Source organism: Vanellus vanellus (assembly GCF_965231255.1).
Source record: "Vanellus vanellus genome assembly, chromosome: Z".
NCBI classification, from domain to species: Eukaryota; Metazoa; Chordata; class Aves; order Charadriiformes; family Charadriidae; genus Vanellus; species Vanellus vanellus.
Window position 1 is genome coordinate 75,748,473 of NC_138908.1, and position 21,310 is coordinate 75,769,782.

Genomic DNA, 21,310 nt, shown 5'->3' on the forward strand with positions numbered 1-21,310 from the left:
GTTATTCTTCAGAGTTAGAATATTCTTCCTCTAGAGTAAGACAAGCTACTAACATTTGATATGATGGACTGATAAGGAAAAATGCTTTCTCTTGAAAAAATTGTACTATCTTTTGCCATGTTTTCACTGGAAGAAACACACATATTTTGAATTATTGAATGGCCTAATCACTTGCTTTCAAGGAAAAGAAGTCACAAGAATGAACTCTAATAATCATTAGAAAAAGCCTTGCTGCTGTGCTTGCTCTCCCCAGACTCGTGGCATCTCCACAGACAAGCTATCCCATCAGCCGCAACAGAAAGGAGCCTGCTCTGATCTGGGCTCAGTGCTATATGTAGGACTCTCCCTTTGTGACCTGGAAAATAAAATACACACAAAAAATGCAAAGATACATCACAATTCTACACCGATTATGCCATTCACTTTCACCACCCCCACCTACAGCATGGGTTGTTCCACTTTTACTGTAGCAGCTCGAAATGCTGCATAGGATGTGGGAAGCTGGCATTATCTATAGAATATTTTCATACTAAGAAACAGCTGAAGGCAATGTTTTCTTATTAGGGATCAGGCTTTAACTGCCAGCACTGCATCACATTGACAAGACATTTCTGTCAAAGAAGAACATTGAACCTGAACTCTTGATTCTCCACTGCATTTACAACATCAGTCCCATCTGCGGTTGTGTGTGTCACTGCTGAGCTTTCCCATCTGGCTTCACATGCCTCACAGACACTTTGCAGCTGATCCAACAATCATGAGATAGTGTCTCCAGCTGCTCAGTTATCACTGTTAAGGAGATCTTTTAACAGTGACCCCACTGAATAATTTATTAGAATTGCATATTGAGTTTGTCTGTAGTTGTAGTGAACTTTGGGAGCCAGACACTGAAGGCCAGAAGCTACCCCAGTCTAGCAGCACAAAGAACGTACAAAACTCATTGATCTAGTTACACAAGTATCTCCCTCGGTAGAAGCAACTGAATTTGAACTGAAGGCAGAAAGAGGCTGCTATTAAAGCAAGATTGTTGAGACATGTATTTACTTTTGCTCTCCTGTATCACCTAGCACAATGTCAATGCTGAGCAAACCTATGAGGTTTTTAGGCATGCAGGGGCATGAGAAATTAGAAGGCTTTTTACTCCAAGTTACTGGCCATTAGCTTCTCTGTTTGGGTGAGTTACCGACAACCACATAGCTGAGCCAGTCACCCAAGCGGAAAAAATGAAAACTCTGAGACATAGTGCATCTTCTTTAAAACAGAGCAGATGAACCACATCCTAAAAGGAAGCGTGAATGTATCAAGTAAGTCTTGAGTGACCAACTTGAATTTACTTGTATTTACAGGTGACCTATGTCTTCCCATCATCTGTACCTGACTTCTCCATGAACACTTTTCTAGCTCAAAATAATATTATGAGGATAAACATGTGAGGAATTGTAAAGCCCTCTGAAACTTTGGTACTTATCACAACAGTACCTGATGAAGATCTATAGGACTGTTGTAGATGGACAGTCTGCCCTTACTTTGCGAAGCTGTTACAATGGCTCTCTGGAGTCACTGTGACTAAAAGCAAATATCTGCTGTCCTAGTGCTAAGTAATGTGTGTCCCACCTAAACCTGGTGACTAGAATTTTGTCAATGGCACCAAATTATTTCAGCAGAGATTAATTTTCAGGCTTTGCTGCTTCTTATGTTATTGAAATGTACATGACCTTTGTTAGTATTTAAGACCATGAGTTTACAGCTCAGCGAATTCTTTATACTGTCTCCATTCGGTGTCTGTAATGACTTTGAAGGAAGAGCTGGAAATGTAGTCTTTGGAGGCATCCAAAACTATTCACAACACTGACTGAAATCTGATTAATAGTTTTCAGTCAAAAAGACATGAAGGGGAGTGGGGAGAAATCAGAAAGGTTGAAATTATTAATTTCCATGTTTTCTGAGTGGAGAGGGCTGGAGTTTTATTTCATTGTTTCAAGATCACATTCCCATACTTCTCAAAGCAACTACATATTTTGTTTGCTTGTATGTTTTCTTTGATCTACAACAACTTCTCTAATGGAAGGACATTTACATGCAAAATGAATCTTTTTTTCTAGTAAATTACTCTAATTGTTCTATCAGAACTATCTCAAAAATGGACTCAGTGCTATAAACCTTTCAGCTGTTATTCTGTTCTGAATATGCCCAGTAACATATCTGTTAATTTCTTTGGGTGTAAAACTCATGTGGTTAAGGGTGTCTGAGGCTGATTTAGAACCATCTCACAATCAACCATCCATTTTTTCTGAACATATTTTGATAAATTGACAATTTCTTCCAACAATCAGTTGCTTATAGTAAGGTAATAAGAGTCTTCACAAGCAGGAATATATCTGTTTAACAATTACCTGGTCTTTTTGTTCATGAAAATTACTTTCTTTTGTAGACAAGTAAGCTGAATAGGAAACAGGATGATAAGTAACCCTCCAGCTTCACCAAATTACCAATGCATTTGACTAACATGGTAAAGGTGTTACACCATACGCTACTCTCAAAGGTAAGAGTAAATCCAGGTTTGATTTCAAATAGTATATTCAATACTTACAAAGATTTGAGAAACCTCAAGCTACAGGCTACAGCAGTTAAGACTATCATGTCATTTTTCAGATCATTTCTCAGAACATCACAGGATATAATCTTAAGAGCTATACATAAATAAGTAGGGATAAGGAAGGAAAAGCAGCACAGAGAAGCAGCATCACACAAGGATAATGTGTAATCAGATCTACATGTGTCTCTGCTGCCCACTCTCTTTTGTCCATCTTTGTTTTGACTCTCCTGTGCTTTCCTCTTATAGGCTAGCGTTGAAACCAAATACTGGTTCCACCCAAGTTGCTGGTTCCAAGGCCAGCATCCCAGTACAGCTGGGATTTAATAAATCAGGAATTTAATAAATGCCTTCAAATTTAGCAATAGGGTACAAAAAGTATTTGTAAATATCAGCTGTTAGGTTCAAAATCCAAAGTTTCTTTGGCCATATCTTGTCAGTGAATGTGAAAAAATGACCATAGTTGTGAAAATGCAGCCTGTGTGGAAATAATTTATTTTTTTTTTCTTTTAACTTCAGATGCTTCTATTGGATTGCTTCAGTTAACAGTGAAACAAGTAAAACTTAATGGTCACAAGTGACAGCAAGCATCAGAAACTAGAAGGCTTAATAGCAAGGAACAACTTCCATGTGTAGTGTAGCCCTACAGCTCCATGGACCAACACAGAGCTGCAAGGAAACTCACTTCCTCTAGCTGTCAGCATGGTACAAGGTAAACATGCTGCACTGCATTGCTTCACAGCCAAAATCATTCATTAAAACCCAGACAGCTCTAAATAAGACATGGAGAAGTACTTCAAACATCATTAGGAAGCTGGTTCAGTATCCTTCCATGATGAGCTACAAAACTTAAGAGCCACTGAGTTATCTAGAAGGCCATCAGCCTAGAATATATTGGAGGCAACCTGACATTAGCACACTCAGTCCACGCCTAGTAAGCCTTAGGGAGAAGTGGAAATCCACATCCTGCACCTGGGATGGCCTTAGAAATTATAGGAGAGAATCCCATCATTAAAACCAAGGAATTTTACAGAAGCAACTTACACTATTACCTTAATAAATCAACCTTTACAATCCCATGCATCAGGATTGTGCGCATGAATGTATGTGTGTAGGCAGAGGGAGGATGTCTAGGTGACTGCTCTTTTAACTCTATTTTATATAAATGCATAAAGGTAGGCACTTGCAAAACCACACTGATTAGACAGAGTTAACTGAAACAGTTTGAACTATTAACTGGAATACTTACCATAGAGTTCTGATGAATTGATAAGCATGGGATACTTCCATATTTTCATCTGATTTCCAGGAAGGCCTTGTCCAGTCATCAGTTCACTGGTTTTGGGTAACCAGAGCAAGGAACAAATCTATTGCAATTTAAAATTCTGCTTTAATTTTCAGAAAGGGCCAACATACATCATTCAGTAGATTTGAAATGTTATCTACAATGTTTAAACAAGCTACTGAGAAAGAGTCCTAGCAGAATATTTACTTATTTAGAAGGATCATTTCATTCCTTACAATGCTTCGAATTGCAATGCTTTACTGTCCTATCTAAGCATGATAAAAGCCTACCAGTATAAAAATCAAAGCCATTCAAACACATCCTCAGCTAAGCTGTAATAGCTCGAGGAAAATCAACAACTCTGCTGCTTTACTCCAGCTGAGAATCTGTTCCTCTGCCCCCTAATATTCAAACTCCAGAGACGGATGTTTGCCCTCCAACTCTTACACCTCTTCTCACCCCAGCACTCTGGGAATTTTCCCTCCCACTTAACATTCTCTCCATATCAAGAGTTTTGGCCAAAACTATTATTGCCAATAAGGAAAAGATGATAAGAAGCGTCTGGCTGCAAGACCACCTCCTCTTCAATCACTTCTGTCTGGAGACAGAAGTGGTGAATGAGAAAAAACAAACTGCTTCTGAGGCCGATCACACACTGCAGTGCCGAATGTAGCACAATTACACATCCAGAGAAAATCCTGCTGTTCCTCTGACTGCAGAACCACCCTCAAAGTCAGTGGGAGTTTGCCAAATGAGCACAGCTATACAAGAGCATAGCCTAAGTATGCAGACATTTCATCATTTCACCTGAGAATCTGTGGCTGCACTTTGGATGATTTTCTCATGATTTATGTCCCAGACACGCAAAATCCCATCTTTCATTCCACCCCCTGTAGCAAGGACTTTGGACTGCCAAGGACACCAGTTCACAGCCTGAAAAAAAAGAAAATAGATGCCAGAACAGACTAGATGGTTAGCTGAAAAAAGAGTAGATTTTGCTTAAGGGCTTAGTTGGAAAAACGAACTGCAACAAGTACCCAGAAGGTATCTGTGGCTTTTTTCACCCTAGACCATGCTCTTCCTCCGTACACAGGCAGCAATGCAGAATCCCAGAACTCCAAATGCTGCTTCCTTTGCCATTGCTTCACAGTAGCCTACTCTGTTCCACATAGGCTCTTAAAACTCCAGTTTCTCTGCTTACACTTCACAGGCCACAGATCCACACCTCAGTACCAGAAGAACACAGCAGGATAGTGTCTTACTGCTTAAGCCAAGCCATCACAGAAGCCTAAGCAATGTAACTAACAGGGCTTACAAAAGACCCGGTTTCTTGTGAGATATTTTCAGGATATGCCTAAGGCCTAGACCCTGAAGAAAAGCTACTAAGAAATGATTTCCACCTATTTCAATAACCTCTCTGACACTTTAATACCAGTGCTTCAGGCCAGCGTCAGGCTTTTCTGGGAGGATAAACAGCTTATAAATGCTGGACTCCCCTGTCTCTTATTGCCGATACCTGTCTTCTCTCCCACACAGTCTGGGACTTCATAAAGATGAAGAATCTAATTTGTCTCATTTCCAGTTTCTTACTTCAGATTCTTTGCTACCAGCAATGACATGAAAATATGGGCAGGAAGGCAAAAGAAACTTTATATTTAAAATAATTTCAGGAGAGAAAATTTTCCAAAACTCAGAAAACCTGAAAGTTCTTGTTTGTTAACTTCTTAGTATTGCGTCACCAAAGTTTTCTGTGCAAAACAGAGCAGAAGGCTGTACATTTTATTTCTATTTGGCATTATGTTTACAAAGGCCTACTAATCCAGTAAAATTTCCTGATCAAAGCCCTAGCAAACTTACCTGTAACTTGGAATGAGGACAACTGGTCTTAAAATTACAGTCAGGGGAGAAGAAACTAGTAGAAATCAGTGAGTGTCCTGGTTTGAGGTAAAACAGAACCAGTTTTGTTCAGTAACTTTGCTTCTTAGCTGGGCCTCTTCTAACTAATGAAATTAACTGCGTATTGTGCAGAGAGTGTTCACTCTCTCAGAGTGATAAGACCAATTGTTTATAGCTGATGCCCAGGCATGGTATGCAGAGAGGCTCTTGCTTATACTTATTGCCATAACACCCAAGGACAACCAAGTTTGTTATTTGCCCCATTGGAGGGTCGGAAGCGGAAAAGCATAGTGGGGTCCCACTTGCAGGGAGAAGCGGACAGGACAGGTGACCCAAAACTGACCAACAGGGTATTCTATTCCATCTGCCTCATGCTCAGTATAAAAGCTGAGGGATCAAAAGGTCAGCTCTTCCTTCAATGGCTGATGTCTGAGGAGGATTCTGTTTGTCTGCCTGTGATCCCAATCCAGAATCCAGATCTGGAATCCAGTTCCCGTCTGTTGCTGAGTCCAGCCTGGGACTGCCCCGGTGCCAGCCGGTGACAATTGTCATCTTGGGAGCTTGATACAGTTTTGTATATATTTCATTATTTCTTTTTATTTTATTATTAGTATTTCATTAAAGTAGTTTAGTTCCTTCTAAACTCATAAGTCTCTTTTTCCTCCTCTGCCTCTCTCTTTGAAGAGGGGTAGAGGGGAGCATCTGTCGGTCCCATCTGGGGTCCCCCAGGTCCCCAGTAGCCATTTTGGCCTAAACCAAGACAGTGAGATAATTTGAAAAATTCCTTAACTGTCCACATCAACAATGCGATTTCATTACAGCAAATATAGAAAAGCAGACATTCCTTCCCCATATACCTTAACTGCTGAGGAATGAGGTATGGTTTTCAGGGGCTGTGACTGCAATTTCACACCAGGGTCTCTAGGCCAGATATTCAATATACCATCACTAGACCCACTTGCCAGCAACTGGTCGGTTAGTGACCACTTCAGGCTGCAAATGCTCTGTTTGCTTTGGCAAAGAGTCCCAACATGGTGCTGAGCAACACGAACATCATGGTGATGAATAGATCCTAGTCGTGAACCACTGTGGATGAAAAAGACAGCATGGGTTTAATGTTAGAGAGAACAAGCTACATCATCACACTGATGTTTCTTCAGTGGTTTCAGAAATGAACCACATCAGAGTGAAATGTGTCTGCAGAACAGCAGTATTTCAGTAAAAGGAAACACAAACCAACTATCAAAAGCACACCCTGACTGTGGCGGTGGCTACAGAAAGGAGTCAAGCGGCTGCTCAGTTCAAGCCAGGCAGAATACCTGTTCTCTCTCATGGTTTTCATTTCCCTGAAGACGTATTGCATTTTATGCCACTCATTTGCACCCTGTTCAACTGTCAAGCTGTTTAATGTAAACTCTTTCCTGTTCATGAAAAATAGTTTTGCAAGATTATTTTTTCCAAGGCCAGATAACGACCACATGCCCAACAAAGAGGCAGTGTAAAACTGCATTGCTCTGGCAAAGGGCTTACTAGCGAGTAACAGTGTGTTCTTTGACTCTGTGTCTTCCCTTGTCCCCTTTCTTGCTTCCACTTCCAGGCTTAAAGAAAATCTGCACAGCCTGACACTGTTGCACTCATTGCCAGTTAGGAAATGGACACATGGTTCTACAGCCAGCAAGAAATACCCTGCCTGGAAGCACAGCTACTGTTACAGCTTAGCTCCTGGATATGGAGTTTACACATTAATAGTAGAGTTGAACTGAAAATACTGAAAATACCTTGCAGCATACTTTCTTTTCCTGCCTTTCTAAGGATACTACCTAAATAAAACTATGACAAAACAGAAGAGCTTCCTGCTAGACATTCACACTTCCAACTATTCTGATGACACAGAAAAAATCAGCAAGTAAATACTATCTTCATGGGTGTCTGAGAAACAGATATCTGACATATTGCAGTAGATCAATTTAAGGAAGCAGTGACTGGAAACTTTGCCATACAGGCTCTTAAAGTTTCTTCAGATGCAAATCAAGTGATTTGGAAGGTCTAAAAATGCACACACAAATCTGACTGACTGAAAGAAACATCATTCTATTGTGCTTGTTTTACGGACTTGACAAGCTCTTGAAGTTCACAAAAGCATGAAAGATCCCAACCAAGCAGTGCTCCAGTGAATATTAAGCACATCTTATGGAAAATACCTATGAAGGTACATGGGAATATATGCATTTTATGCAAAAGCATCACCATTTGCCTCCTAAAGGTTTATATAGGTTTTTAATACTAAATTATAAGCAGAAAATCTGACCAAGAGAAACAAAATTGAATTGCCATTGTTGGCCATATTAAGGTTTTCAGCAATTCTAGTGGTGTGAGTGAGAAGGAACTGGGCTCCTGAGAATCCTGGCTGAAAGAACACTTTTCCATTTGGCATAAAAAGAAATAAGAAATATATATTTTTTGACACAGAAGATGGCATCTATTTTGCTAAAGACCAAGAGAAGCCAACAAAATTTTTGTGACAGGCTAATTTATGGTACCCAAATTTATTTACAGGTTCACAATGATGTGTTGTTGGACTATTTTTAACCACAGAAATAAGTATGTAATCCCAAAGTATCAATTGTCCACAGTGCAATTTACTGTAAGAATGCTGCCCTTATTTTAGTAGCAATGAATATTAACTCCATGTCCTTTTTTTCTACTTATACAGATATTTCAACTCTGCCCTAACTTTAAATGAAATGGTTTCAAACCTAGCAAGAGAAATAAATGTTATCGCAACCTCATCTGTCAACCATAACTGTAGTTCATAGGTTCAGATGAATTTTATCATCAATTTCTACTCAGAAAGATCTGTAATTTAAATTTCTGGAGCCACAACCTCCACATCCTAGTGAAAATCTGCAAGTGGTGACAGCTTTCCAGAAGGAGAGTAAGAAACAGAGACTGAAGAGGCAGGCTAAATCCCCTTTGGCTGCTTTCCTGCCATACAGTAAACCTACATGTGATTTTTGAGATGGCTGATAAGTAGAGGGACAGGATAAATCACCTTTGAGAAAAGCCAATGAAAACAGCTAAAACAAATGGGACATTTGTCTAAGGAAAAACAGCCAGACTCTTTCTGGGAATACACTATACCACTCACCTGCTCAGAATATAATGATTCCAGCTCAGAGCTCCAACTACAGACAGGTGACCAAACATATTTCTCAATCTCTTTTTGGTTTTAATGTCCCACAGCTGCAAATCCAAAAAAAAACCCAAGAAATACAAAATTAACAACAAAAAGAAAACAGATTTTTTTATCTTAATTTGTTTCCAAGTAAGCCACTGCCCCGTTCTGATTTGACATATGGACAACCTCCAAGCTCATTTATTTTACAAGTAAGACAAGAGGGGTATTTCCAAATTTTGGCAACTATATCAGCAGTGATGAAGTCAGATAGGATTGAAGGGAATGCACGTCTCTGACTTTAGAGCTATTTATTTACACGTTAGTATTTGGAGGCCCATACTTGAAAGCACCGGCCTTCAGTACCTTCAGATTGTTGACTCAGGACTGCAGGAGGTAGGTCCCCATATTATCTAATATCTCAGCCAAAGTCCCACAAAAATCTTTTGATTATATGACTGTCCTGTAACAGCAGGCTGAGGGGTAAGTGTACAATCAGACTGAAGTAAAATTCTGATGTGTGACTCCATAAGGAGAGTTTTGGCTTGAGTTCTCAAGGCATTGACCACCACAGTGATCTTAGCAAGAAAGACACAAGAACAAAATAACCTGTGCTGAGTAAAATAATTTAATTAAAGAGTTTCTCTTACTGGTGGAAAAAAAAAAATCTGAGTGCCTCTGGACAACTGAATCATTAATTCACTCATCTTTTTAGTGGCTTCAGAGGCTCCACTACGTACTGTCGTGGTTTAGGCCAAATTGGTTCTGTTTTACCTCAAACCAGGACACATACAGATAACACTGAATGTCACTAAGCCATTCAGGAAGGTACAGCATGACAGAGGGAAGTGCTATATATTGACTCCAGCAGAGTTCTTCTGTAGCTTAGCCAATCTTTTTCATTTGTTTCCTTAAAAAAAATCAGAATCAAACTGCCTGGTGGTCATGTTAGCTAAAAATGAAGAAAGACTAAAAAAGTAAATTATCTAGTACTTGCACTTCTCCATCACTGGTGCCAATCGCAAGGCAAGTTCCTTCTTTTATCCAAGCCAGAGATGAAATGTATTTGGAACTAGAATTCAAATAAATGCTTTCAATGGCTTGAAGAGTTTCTCCATTCCAGATGTGTGCAGCAGGTCCTACAGCAATAGCAATGAGATTTTCAGGACTCCAGTCCAGTACATTTAGATCTAGAAGAAAGCTACTAAAAATTACTGCAAAAAAGTTGTAGGTAATAGGACGGTGTAAGGGGAATACGGTTTGGGGGAAAGAGACTTTTTTTTTAACAGCTATGGAAAAACTTCATGAGAATGCTTCTATGAAACTATTACTAGCAAGTATTTCTCCTATATGAAGGACAGTATCTCTAACAATCCAAAGTCTTGACATAGGAGAGTCTATATGCTAGTCTGTCCTACATCCTTGGGTTAATAATATCATTTACCCTGCACATGATGGGGGGGGGCGGGGGGGGAGGTGGGTAAGCAGAAAGGAATTAGGGAAATTCTGCTCCTCATCTTCAGAGCTTGCTCAGCAAGCATACGATGTAATACTGTTTCCACTGCCCCTGACTCTGGGTGCATTGTACTTGCAGACCCTGGCAAAGCAAGTCACTACAGCAACTAGCCTCAGAAGAGCCTGCTATGTCAGGTAGGCCAGAACAAGTTGGTACACAACATTTAATACCAACCCAGGACATTCTCCAATGCCAAGAAAAATCCTCAGCTGTCCAATTAGGGCAGCTTAAAAGTCATTTTGCATTGTTACCATAGGCCAAGGTCTGACATGATATTTTGGTAAAACCACTCTGAAGAACAGCTAAATCTGTCAGTCAGCTGTTTCACTACAGTCCTGGTTGTTGCAGCCAGAAATAAGTATTAAAAAATCACTTCCAAAGACTTCTATTAGTGTTGTTAGTCTTGGGACATACCTTGTGTACAATCAGTGTAAATCACACAAACAAAGCTTTGTCCTGTTCATACATACACATGAACACTTGCAAGAATATGTTGAAAAAACCTCTACAGGGCAATTACGAACACTTGCACATACAGGGTGCAAGTTAGATCTTATGAAATGTTAAAACATGGATTTGCTGCTGTAGACCAGAGATCCACGTGTGTTCAACTGCAACTGGTGCATGTTTAATTTTTGCCTGTGCACCACCAAAGACACAAGTAAGAATTTAGTTCAGAAGGTATCTATCATACAAACCATAAAGTGTCACTGATGTCTCCCAAAATAAGAGATTTCAAAGACTTCTCATTAAAGTTTCTGCTGTGTTGACTGGCTGCTAGATATTCAAGGCTTACACCGAAACGTTTAACCTAATTAAGCCGAGGTAAGTATATTGGTTTGATTTGAAAGTTGTATTGAGATCTACAGCTGAAGGAAACTGCATGAGAATTAGGTAGTATTGATTCTAGGGTTTGATCAGTCATGTCTCCATCCTGGAACAGGCAGTTTTCAAAAATGCATCCTTATTAGAAAAATTATATCATGCATATGTCCTGCAGAGTTTCCATTTGATGTGAAGGGGACACACCTTCAGCATCTTTCCTGAAACATAATACCCAATCTCTGCAAAAAACACCACACAGGAGAAATTAACTTACAGTAATCATTGTGCAAGCCAGTAATATGAAGCCTCACTTCTGGCTCCAATGGTATGGAAGGCTTCAGGATGGTAACAGCTCTAAACTCATTCTGGGTCCCCTCTCGGCACCCTGTATTTGAAGATTCATCACACACAAATCAGTAATGCAAAACACCTCCAGTTTTTCTCAGGCCTAAGCCTTTCGCAGTCTCACTATATTTGTCTCTCCATGGTCCACAGGAGGCCAGAAGGGTCTAATTTATCCCAGGTAGGCCCAAAACACTAGACATGCTAAACTAGCTGAAAGCCACCTTTTACCACCTCTTTCAAGCCTCCACAGAGTTAGTCAGCTACAACAGAGAATAGGCTCCACTATATTTTGTTTAAATTGTACTACAGCTCAATACAGGATGTTCTGGTTTTTTTTTCTTTTTCACCTTAGTTTTCTGTCAAAAATTGTTAGTGCCAGAATATTTCATATGTGTTCTCTCACTTCAAAATGCCCTCATACAGCAATTAACTTCTCTGCTTTCCGGTATTAATTTCCCACCAAAAGGTCTCCCCCATCAATACCTAACCACAGGAAAAGGTTTTCAAAGCACATACACTTTGATCACAGCACACTAAGCCTGTGACCACACATAAGTGAGAAACAAAAGCAAATACAAGTACAAGCAAGCAGAAGAGTCATCCTTTGTGGTCATTGTCTACACTATGCTGCAAGGACTCCTAAACATCATAGAAAAAAAGGCAGATCATTAGCATTATGAATCATTTAATGCTAGATTTTTATGTGTATGAAATTATCTTGATGTAACATGCAGAGCAGAAAGCTGGAGATCCACTTTTCTGCACTTTTCTCTGTGTTTTGACTTCCTTTTTGAATTATTCTCCAGAGAAGGGTATTTAGAATGAGTATCAAAAGTTTCAGGGACAGAAGACATTACTTTTCACTGTAACTAACCTCCTCTGTTCAAAACATTTCATTACTGGCAGTTTTTGTACTCTATAACTTAAATACACACATAGACATCCTATACGGAAGTCCAATAACAAATTGCGGAGAACTTATTACACACAGTCTTTCCCTACGCTGTTCTCAATCTTTCCCCCTAATCCAAAATTCGTTTCTGCCAGACAACAAGTGTTTCCCCTCTCAGCTGTGGTATCCCCTCTCCCCCCAAATAAAGACTGAAGATAAGCAAGAAGCACGCCATAGTGTTTTTCTTCTGTATCTAAAATTTTGTGCAGTAAATAATCAAGCAGGCTTGCAGGAATGACCCTCTCAGACCTGCCCAATGGGATATGTAACACCGCACTTTAACCCTAAAATGGTCTAATGTCACTGAAATGAGATTTCTCTCTACGAAAAATCTATATTTCTAATATATAGATTTTTTGTTATTTTTTAAAACTTTACCTAACCTTTCTGAACCCAGCCAAGTAAGACAACTCAGGAAAACTAAGGCACTTAATTGTAATAGTTGGATCAATGGCAATGCTTCTGAAAAACTCTGAAAATGTTTTTCTTCTTTAACATTGGTAGCTGGTATTGAGCTGTGAGATACAAACAATGAAATCCTCTCTGTAATTCATTTCAGATTTCTCTTCTCTCATAAGTAATTCATCTACCCCAAATTCATACTGATCATGCTTTCAGATCTATTCACCTACTTCATAGACACATGAATGTGCATAACAGGCTTTCTAATTAGTAGAAATTAAGCTTCATTACACCATTTTGTGTTATTTTGTTTGGATATTAGTAGATATCACCGAATTTTGATAGAATTTTGGCTCTCTCAAGCTTGTGTCTCTTCTCAAAATGAGACCCAGGAAGTGGTAAGTAGTCAGTACTGTCACATCAGACCACTTGATCAACAAGTGGGTGGGTGGAATAAAACCCGATATTCCTGATACCTATATTCATTTGCCATCAAGAAAAAACCCACTGTGATTAATCCCTGTACTGTTGCTACTTACTGTTGAAGTAAGCCTCATTTGCATGGAGAAGAGCAACAAAGAAATATATAAATCTACCACATAGCCCCAAATTTCTTCTACAGGAGCTGAACTCAGATTCATAAAGAAGCTATTTCTTCCTGTTTTACATGAACACAAATCAGGCCCTGACTGGCAAAAACCCATTGTACCCAGAAACAGCCAGATCACCGAAATAAATCATCTCTCCAAGACAGAACACAATAAAATATTGGTCTGATATTTAATGAACTGCCTCATACTCAAATAACTGGGAACATCTGTATTATTTCACAGTTTAGCTCCTCACATCCCACCTGTTTTCCAGTCACCTGATCATTCACACTCCCTTATGCTCATTCATTCCCAGGATATCTTTTGGAGCAAATTAACCAACTCACTCACAGATGAAACCAGAGGCAGTGCTAGGGACAGTTTGCTCCAGCTATCTTTCCCTACAGCTAGGAGCAACAAGACCCCACCATCTCTGCATGTCTTGCACTCTCATGTACCCAACGGTCCATATGACACATATCCTGTGCCCATTCTGCAGCACAACCCCACATTATTTGTACGGTTCTGAATCTGAAAAGCCGAAAGGAAATTAATGTTTTCAGGCCACTAATGCATTATATGGGGCCCAAAGGAGAGCCAGGTAGAATACTAGAGCTTAACCACACTGGAAGAGGTGGAATACTATCTCTTCACAGGCGGTGGGAACTCTAGAAGTAGTCCCAAGCAGCATAGATCTCAGCCACTTTATATTATTCTGTAACAGGTAGATGCACTTGCTTTTCCAGTATAAATGCAGCCTGTTATATCTTACTGTTCAGTGTGCATGAGAATATTTGCTATATTGGAGCATACCTTTCCAGGTGCAATTGGTATTTTCACAGACCTTCATGTCACCACTTTCTGCAATGCTATATCCAATCTCCTGGACCAGTGGAAGCTGAGAAGGACATTTCTGCCAAGACATTGAAGTGAAAACATGATCGAATGAAGAAATCTGTCAAAAACTGTATGTAAGCATCATGGACAACACAACTCCCATCAAAGGGCTTAACATTCACTACATAAAAGTTTCAAAACAGCTTGTTTCTTGGATGGGAGACCAGTAACAAACACAGAATAGCAGTGGCCAAATCATGTGCTCTACCTTGAGCCACTATCTCTCCTTCCATAAAACACCAATTCACTGCTAACAATCACACAAACTCTGACAAAGCTGACTGAACAAGGCCATTTTAACAGTGGAATGGGTCATAGGCCCTGTACATCTGTATGTACTACCACAGGTCACCTGCCAAACCTTAATGCCCTCTTTTCCTCTTCTGAATTGGCATTCGGGCTAATTTTACCAGCATACAATTCCATGTTTTCTGCACACAGACATTGTCTGATGCCTCAAGCTTGCTCTATGAGGGAAGACCAGTTTTGTGGTGCATACACTGCAGGACTATTGATTCCAGCATGAGACATACTGGATGTCAGTCCTCTCTCAAACCAGGGTCCCAGAGCCTGGACTCCACGATCCCATTCCTTAAACCAGAATTATATTATGAAACTGAAAATATATACAAGGTGTCTCAGAGGAGTGAGATTTTTTTTATTACTTTATCATTTCCTTGGGTGGCAAATAAACAGATGATGCAGCAGACAAAGATAAGAAAAGGCAGACTTGATTTTTATTGGAACTTATTCTTTTTTTAAAAAAAAAATTAGCTTAGGCCTTTAGCCAAGATTCAGGCAAATGCTCACATCAGCTTACACAGGATATGAATCTCTTCACCAATCCCTACTAATATGCATTTCTTCACAACATCCCTGAGTTGAATGCTCTGATGCCAGTTGTTTGTTTGGTCTGTAATTCTTTATTTACAGTCAAGTGGAAATGCAGCTGATGTTTTTACCAGCCACTCAAGATTAGTATGTTCTTCATCCAATGTCTGTGAAATCTATCCTTCCAAGCACATTCAGTGCTACTCTTCTTCAAAACCCTGCTGCAATCATGATAAGAAACATCTTACAAAAATATAGCTGGAAAAAGTGTTCATCCTTTATATATCCCAGCTGTTCTACAGCAGGCTTCAGCTTTGAGAGGGACCTTCTGTATGACTTATACAGACAACTTGGCAGAGAGCTAATCAGATTGCTTGGATCCATGTCCCTCTAAAGTAAGTGCAGACGTTTCTCTGGAAAACCAACTGTGTATACAAGGAAGTAATCTTTTGGCCCACAGAGAGACCACACACATTCACTGGAATGTGAGAAGATTTTTTTTTTTTTTCAATGCATCCCATCCCTTTATGCTACTAGACAGCACAAATTAAATAGTCATTAATTACTATACCTAGGAAGATTCATAGATTTTCTGACTTCCAAATGCTTTTATGAAGAACTTGGGCTATCTCAAAGAGCCCCACATCATACTTTTAGGAAATGGTTGTGGTCCTTGATGTAGAACTCTGAACATCTTAGTTTTAACTCAATTCCTGCTTGTAAATTACAATCTAATTCTAAGTAAGTCAATTCACTGTAGAGATGAAAGACTGACACGTGGTTCATATCAACAAAGCCAAGTGCAGGGTCCTGTACCCAGGTTCAGGGCAACCCCCCAGTACCAATACAGGCTGGGGGATGAAGGGATTGAGAACAGCCCTGCCAAGAAGGATTTAGGTGTGCTGGTGGATGAAAAGCTGGACGTGAGTCGGCAACGTGTGCTCACAGCTCAGAAAGCCAACCATATACTTGGCTGCATCAAAAGAAGCATGGCCAGCAGGTCGAGGGTGGTGATTCTGTCCCCCTACTCTGCTCTGGTGAGACCTGCATCTAGCTCTGGAGCCCTCAGCATAGGAAGGACATGGACCTGTTGAAATGGGTCCAGAGGAGGGCCACAAAAATTATCAGAGGGACGAAGAAACTCTCCTGTGAGGAAAGGCTGAGAGAGTTGGGGTTATTCAGACTAGAGAAGAGAAGCCTCTGGGGAGACTTTATTGTATCCTTTCAGTACTTAAAGGGGGCTTGTAAGAAAGATGGGGACAGAGGTTTTCATAGAATCACAGAATGGTTTGGGTTGGAAGGGACCTTAAAGGTGATCTAGTTCCAATACCCCTGCTATGGGCAGGGACACACTCCCACTAGACCAGGGTGCTCAAAGCCCCATTGAACCTGGCCTTGAACACTTCCAGGGATGGGGCTTCCACAACTTCCCCAGGCAACCTGTTCAGTGCCTCACCACACCACCCTCATAGCAAGTGAAAATTTTCTTCACAATATCTAATTTAAATCTACCCTCTTTCAGTTTAAAACTCTTACCCCTTTTCCTATCACTACACTCCCTGACAAGGAGTCCCTCTCCATCTTTCCTGTAGGCCCCCTTTAGGTATTGGAAGGTTTCTATAAGGTCTCCCAGGAGCCTTCTAAACCCATTGAGCTGTGTATTATAACAAGTCTAAAATTCACAGACTTTCCAATCAGACCATGGAGGAAGCACTGTTGTTGAAATGTGAATTTTCCAGACTATTTTGCTTATTTAGAAAGGAAAGTGATTGCCCCAAGGACCAGGTTTCCCAGAATGATGTAAAAACACGGTCTTTTTCCAACATCCAATGACCTTCAAGAGTACAATTATTAGAATATATCAGTCAACAAGCCTGTTAGCCCACCTGTCCTGACAGTACCTTTTTCTTAGAAATTGATCTTGATACACTCATAGAAACTTCTCAATAATATTAATTAAGGATTATAAACCACCATGAGCAAGGACATTGAGTATGCATCTCTGAAACATCCTTAACTCAACAGTTACGGTCAAAAAAGTAGTCATGTGAAAACAGCTATCGGCATCTTCAGTACTGACCTTGCAAGTGGTGCAATCAAGGAAAGGAGAGCACAAGAAAAAGCACGGTCACTGACTAAAAGTTTACAACTATATAAACAGTCACAATTAGATAGCACTAAAATAGAGAGCTGTTTTTGAGTACAAGGTTATGGTAATAACTTCTACTAATGCAGACAAGTATCACCATGCTTAACATGAGAAGTCAATTTTCAAGACATTAGCAAACAGAAACAGATGCGTGACTGGAGCACAGGTTTAAAGGTGAACAAAAAGCAATGGATAATGTCTAAAAATAAAAAAAAAAAATGGTGTTTCAGTGTCCCCTAGGAAAAATTAAGGAGTAAAGTGTACAGCAATAGAAAGCAACACCTAAATGGGAAGTGATCTGAAGTCTTTGTTCCACGTGTTAAGCAGATTCCATGTGTTCTTTCATCCTTGGCTAAGAATCTGAACTTCTATTGTCATGGCAACATATTTTATTCTCAGAGAGATACTTTTTGGCAAATTTGTCATAGCATCTGTCTACGTGACAAAATGAATAGCTACATCCTGCACAACTGAAGAAGTGATCTTCTTCACACACAGTGGTTATTAAAGTAAGCGTAAAACTGACTCATTCATGTTTTTCATGTGTATTTTTTACAATATACATTTCCCCTCAGAGTTAACAAACGTATCTTGAGGTCTTCATTAGCTTGGTTTCTATTTTAGTTATCAGGACGATAGCCTGGAGGAAGGGGAGAAAAGCTGAATCAAATAAGTGACAAAGCAATTGCTCCTCACGTTTCTCTAGAAGACATTTCCTAAATGGACCTCCTCTTTTTATTGTTCTCCATGTCAATAAGGTAGTATCACCATAACAGATTCCAGGCCAAAGATAAGGTAAAAAAAAAAAAAAGCCAGGAAAGTAAATAACCCTACCTCTGTATTTGAATGTTGCATTACTCACCTGTTTCTTTTCTATTTCAGCTCTCACATTATTCCTCCCTTCCAAGCCTGCTGCAGCATGACTGCTAGATAAAGTCACAACAGTTTTCATGATGGAGAGTTTCTTAGGCACCTGAGGTGTCACTGGAAAAACAATTTTAATGGAAACAATACCTTTAAAAACCACACACATGGATATTCGTCAAATACTTTTCAGAGTAGCACTGATTTCGTAGTAGCAGTACTCTACAAGCAGATCTGACACACTAAGTGGGACGATGCAAATACCGACATTTGAACCAGTCACCCTGCTTTCCTTTTGTCACTGAAGAGAAAGATACATTTCTACAGCACTATTCATCTTATCCTAAAAGAGGTGTCTAAAAAAGGTCAGATTGATCACTCCTTTTATAAAGTGTGCCTGTTTACTGCTGCAGCTCATATCCAGCCTTAGATTTATTGACTGGTTACACAGGATCCTACCCCATAGGAAATCAGTATCTGACTTCCCAGAACCATGCATGCTTTCACCACTGCCAGTGAACAGAGAATGCAGGACTTTCTGTTCTAGAAACTGAAGGAGGGAATACTTCACCTTGTTTTCGAACCTCAGTTTCCTAGAGCTGGGCATGTATTATTAACAGCTCTAGTGTTCTGCTTGGCAAAAGACAGAATTGCTCTTTCTGACCAACAGGTATAGATAGCATTGTAGGAACACATTCTGAAAACTAAACAGGATCTTTTATTTGCTCTCTAAATATTTCAATTATTAATCAATAAATAAGCCTTGTTTAGTTCTCTAGATCTCCCAGGAAGCTCTTGTATTTGCATTTTATAAACCCTACCCCACTTTCCCCTAGCACTGCTGGAAGCAGCAGTGAGTGAGCTGAAAGGCTCATTTAACCTTTCGTCAGCTCCCTCTGGTGTTGAGGAACAGAAACAGCCACCGCGAGAGTCAGTTCTCCAGACCAAGTCAAGAGTACTGAAAGTTTGATCTGCGCTCTGAAGGTATATCACCTCTCTAATGCTCTCAGGTACATCACTCCCTAAGGTGAATTGAGTGCGACTGTTCCTTAGCCGCTGTCCCTTTGTCAATATCTGAACCTTTAAACATTGGAGAAACACCACCACAGGGCAAGCCTCTCCTTCAGTGAGCGTACGCTATACCACATCCAGGCATGCAGACTGGTCCAAGTTCTGCAGTTACGGCTGGGTCTGTGGTAAGGCAAAGAAGACGCAGAAGGAAGGGCAGGAGAGAGACCTGTATGAATTCTCCTGCTCTCCTGTCAGCTAACTATTCCAGATACGAAGCAGCAGCAACAAACCCTGTGCACTGTTACAGCCCAGTGCAACTTAAACCCATGCCAATACAGCCCCCACCACAGAGGAAAAAAGACTGGCCTGCACCAGGCATGGCTTGGCTGGGGATGAGACTTTTTCTCTCTTTCCCTTCCCCCCCTTGATGCCAGCTGTCTGTAAGACCTGCTGCCCTAGCCTGTCTCCCCACTGCTAACAGGAACCTCAGGCCCAGCTCTCCTCCCATGACAGCAGTGTACTCCTGCTGAGGGGACGCTGGCCCTGAGCTTGCTCTGCCTCTGGAGCTCCGCACAGACCGCTGCTGCTGCAGACTGCCATGCTCAAAGCCCCTGGCAACGGACACGGGGGAACACCAACCCACTCCTTACACTAATTCCCTGCTCTGGCTTATTTCAGAAGTGGCTGCCTGAGGCCATCCTCTATAGGAAAAAATTCCTTTGCTCTCTGTCTGACCTGGAGCGTTCGCAGGTGCGCTGATGAGCTGGGCTCCCCCAGAAGCACACAGACCGGCCAGGCCGCGGGCCCCGCGCGGCCCCTCTGCGCCGCCTCTGGCGTGCAGCTGCTGCCATCTTGTGACCATAGGGCTGCTCGCCACCGGGGCCCTGGCCGCCAGCTTCCTCTTAATGGAGCTCTTAAACCTGGAGTATGCAGTCCTTTCTGAGCCTGGGACCTGCACAAGTGAAAGGAGACAAAACGCCACAATTAGTCATGACAATATCACTCTGCCCCTTCACACTGCTTCAGGTTTTCCTCTGCCGCCTCAGAGGAGCAGGCCATGGAAATGGATGTTGTGCTGAGGGTGGCTGCAGCAGTCAGTCAACCTGGACGGAGAAAGAGGGGGGGGGGATAAACAATTATTTCTGGTCAGATAAGTACCTCTGAACCAACTGTCACACAGAAAGCCTGTGGCAGAGAAGAAAACACTAAATTTGCGTGTCATGCGCTAGTCTACAGCACTGGCTTGAAAGGCCCATGGCTTCTGCAGCCACGTCGTGTGGGATCCTGGGCCTGGTCTTTCCTGAAAGATGGGCATTTGGGCAAACCCACACATTGGCTGCCTGGAACCAGAATGGTTTTCTGATCTTCACCTGAAGGAGGACTTAGATCTCTTCTGATTGCTGAATCCTCTCACCACCACTGCGGCTTCCTCATGTAATTATGTGGTATGTAATCTTACACTTTTAATATATTAAGGCATACTAAATAAAGGTTAAATGACAGATTTACAGTTCTTACTTTCAAACTCATTCATAGAGCAATTTGCATAAGCAAAACATGAAACATAAGAGTGTATCAAAATTTGAAATGTAAGATTTTGTTTTCCAGAGTTTTAAAGCAATGTTTTAGGTGAAAGTAACAACTGTAAGGAAGCACAGCAAGTGTAATAGGCTTCTGGATCATTACTAGGTACTCCAGCAAATATTTATAATATATTGTCTTGTCATTCTTTTTTTTATTTTTGAAATAATATTAGATGCAAATTGCAAGATGTTGAGACATAACTTAGATACCAGGATATTGCAAGAATTTTCTGAAATCAAACACATTCAAATTTGCTTTTAAAATCAGCATTAATCACCTGTGCTTGCTTGTTCAGTACAGCTTTGTTCAGCACAGGAATCTTTGCCTTTTCTGTCCCCACCACCAAAACACCATGCTCACACACCTCACAGCCAGGCAGACATCAAACTTCACAT

The 21,310-nt window shown here is 40.7% G+C and overlaps 1 protein-coding gene across 1 annotated transcript; it reads right to left on the reverse strand.

Annotated features, from left to right (window-relative positions):
* Positions 1–206: 206 nt before the first annotated feature.
* CDC20B (cell division cycle 20B) lies at positions 207–20,861 on the reverse strand (the record flags this gene model as incomplete). The annotated part of the gene is made up of 11 exons (XM_082498012.1): positions 207–355; positions 3,843–3,960; positions 4,686–4,811; positions 6,632–6,860; positions 8,923–9,017; positions 9,943–10,139; positions 11,565–11,675; positions 14,393–14,492; positions 18,319–18,440; positions 20,067–20,283; positions 20,850–20,861. 11 exons carry the CDS (start codon positions 20,859–20,861, stop codon positions 207–209), a joined length of 1,476 nt encoding a protein of 491 aa, XP_082354138.1.
* Positions 20,862–21,310: the final 449 nt, after the last annotated feature.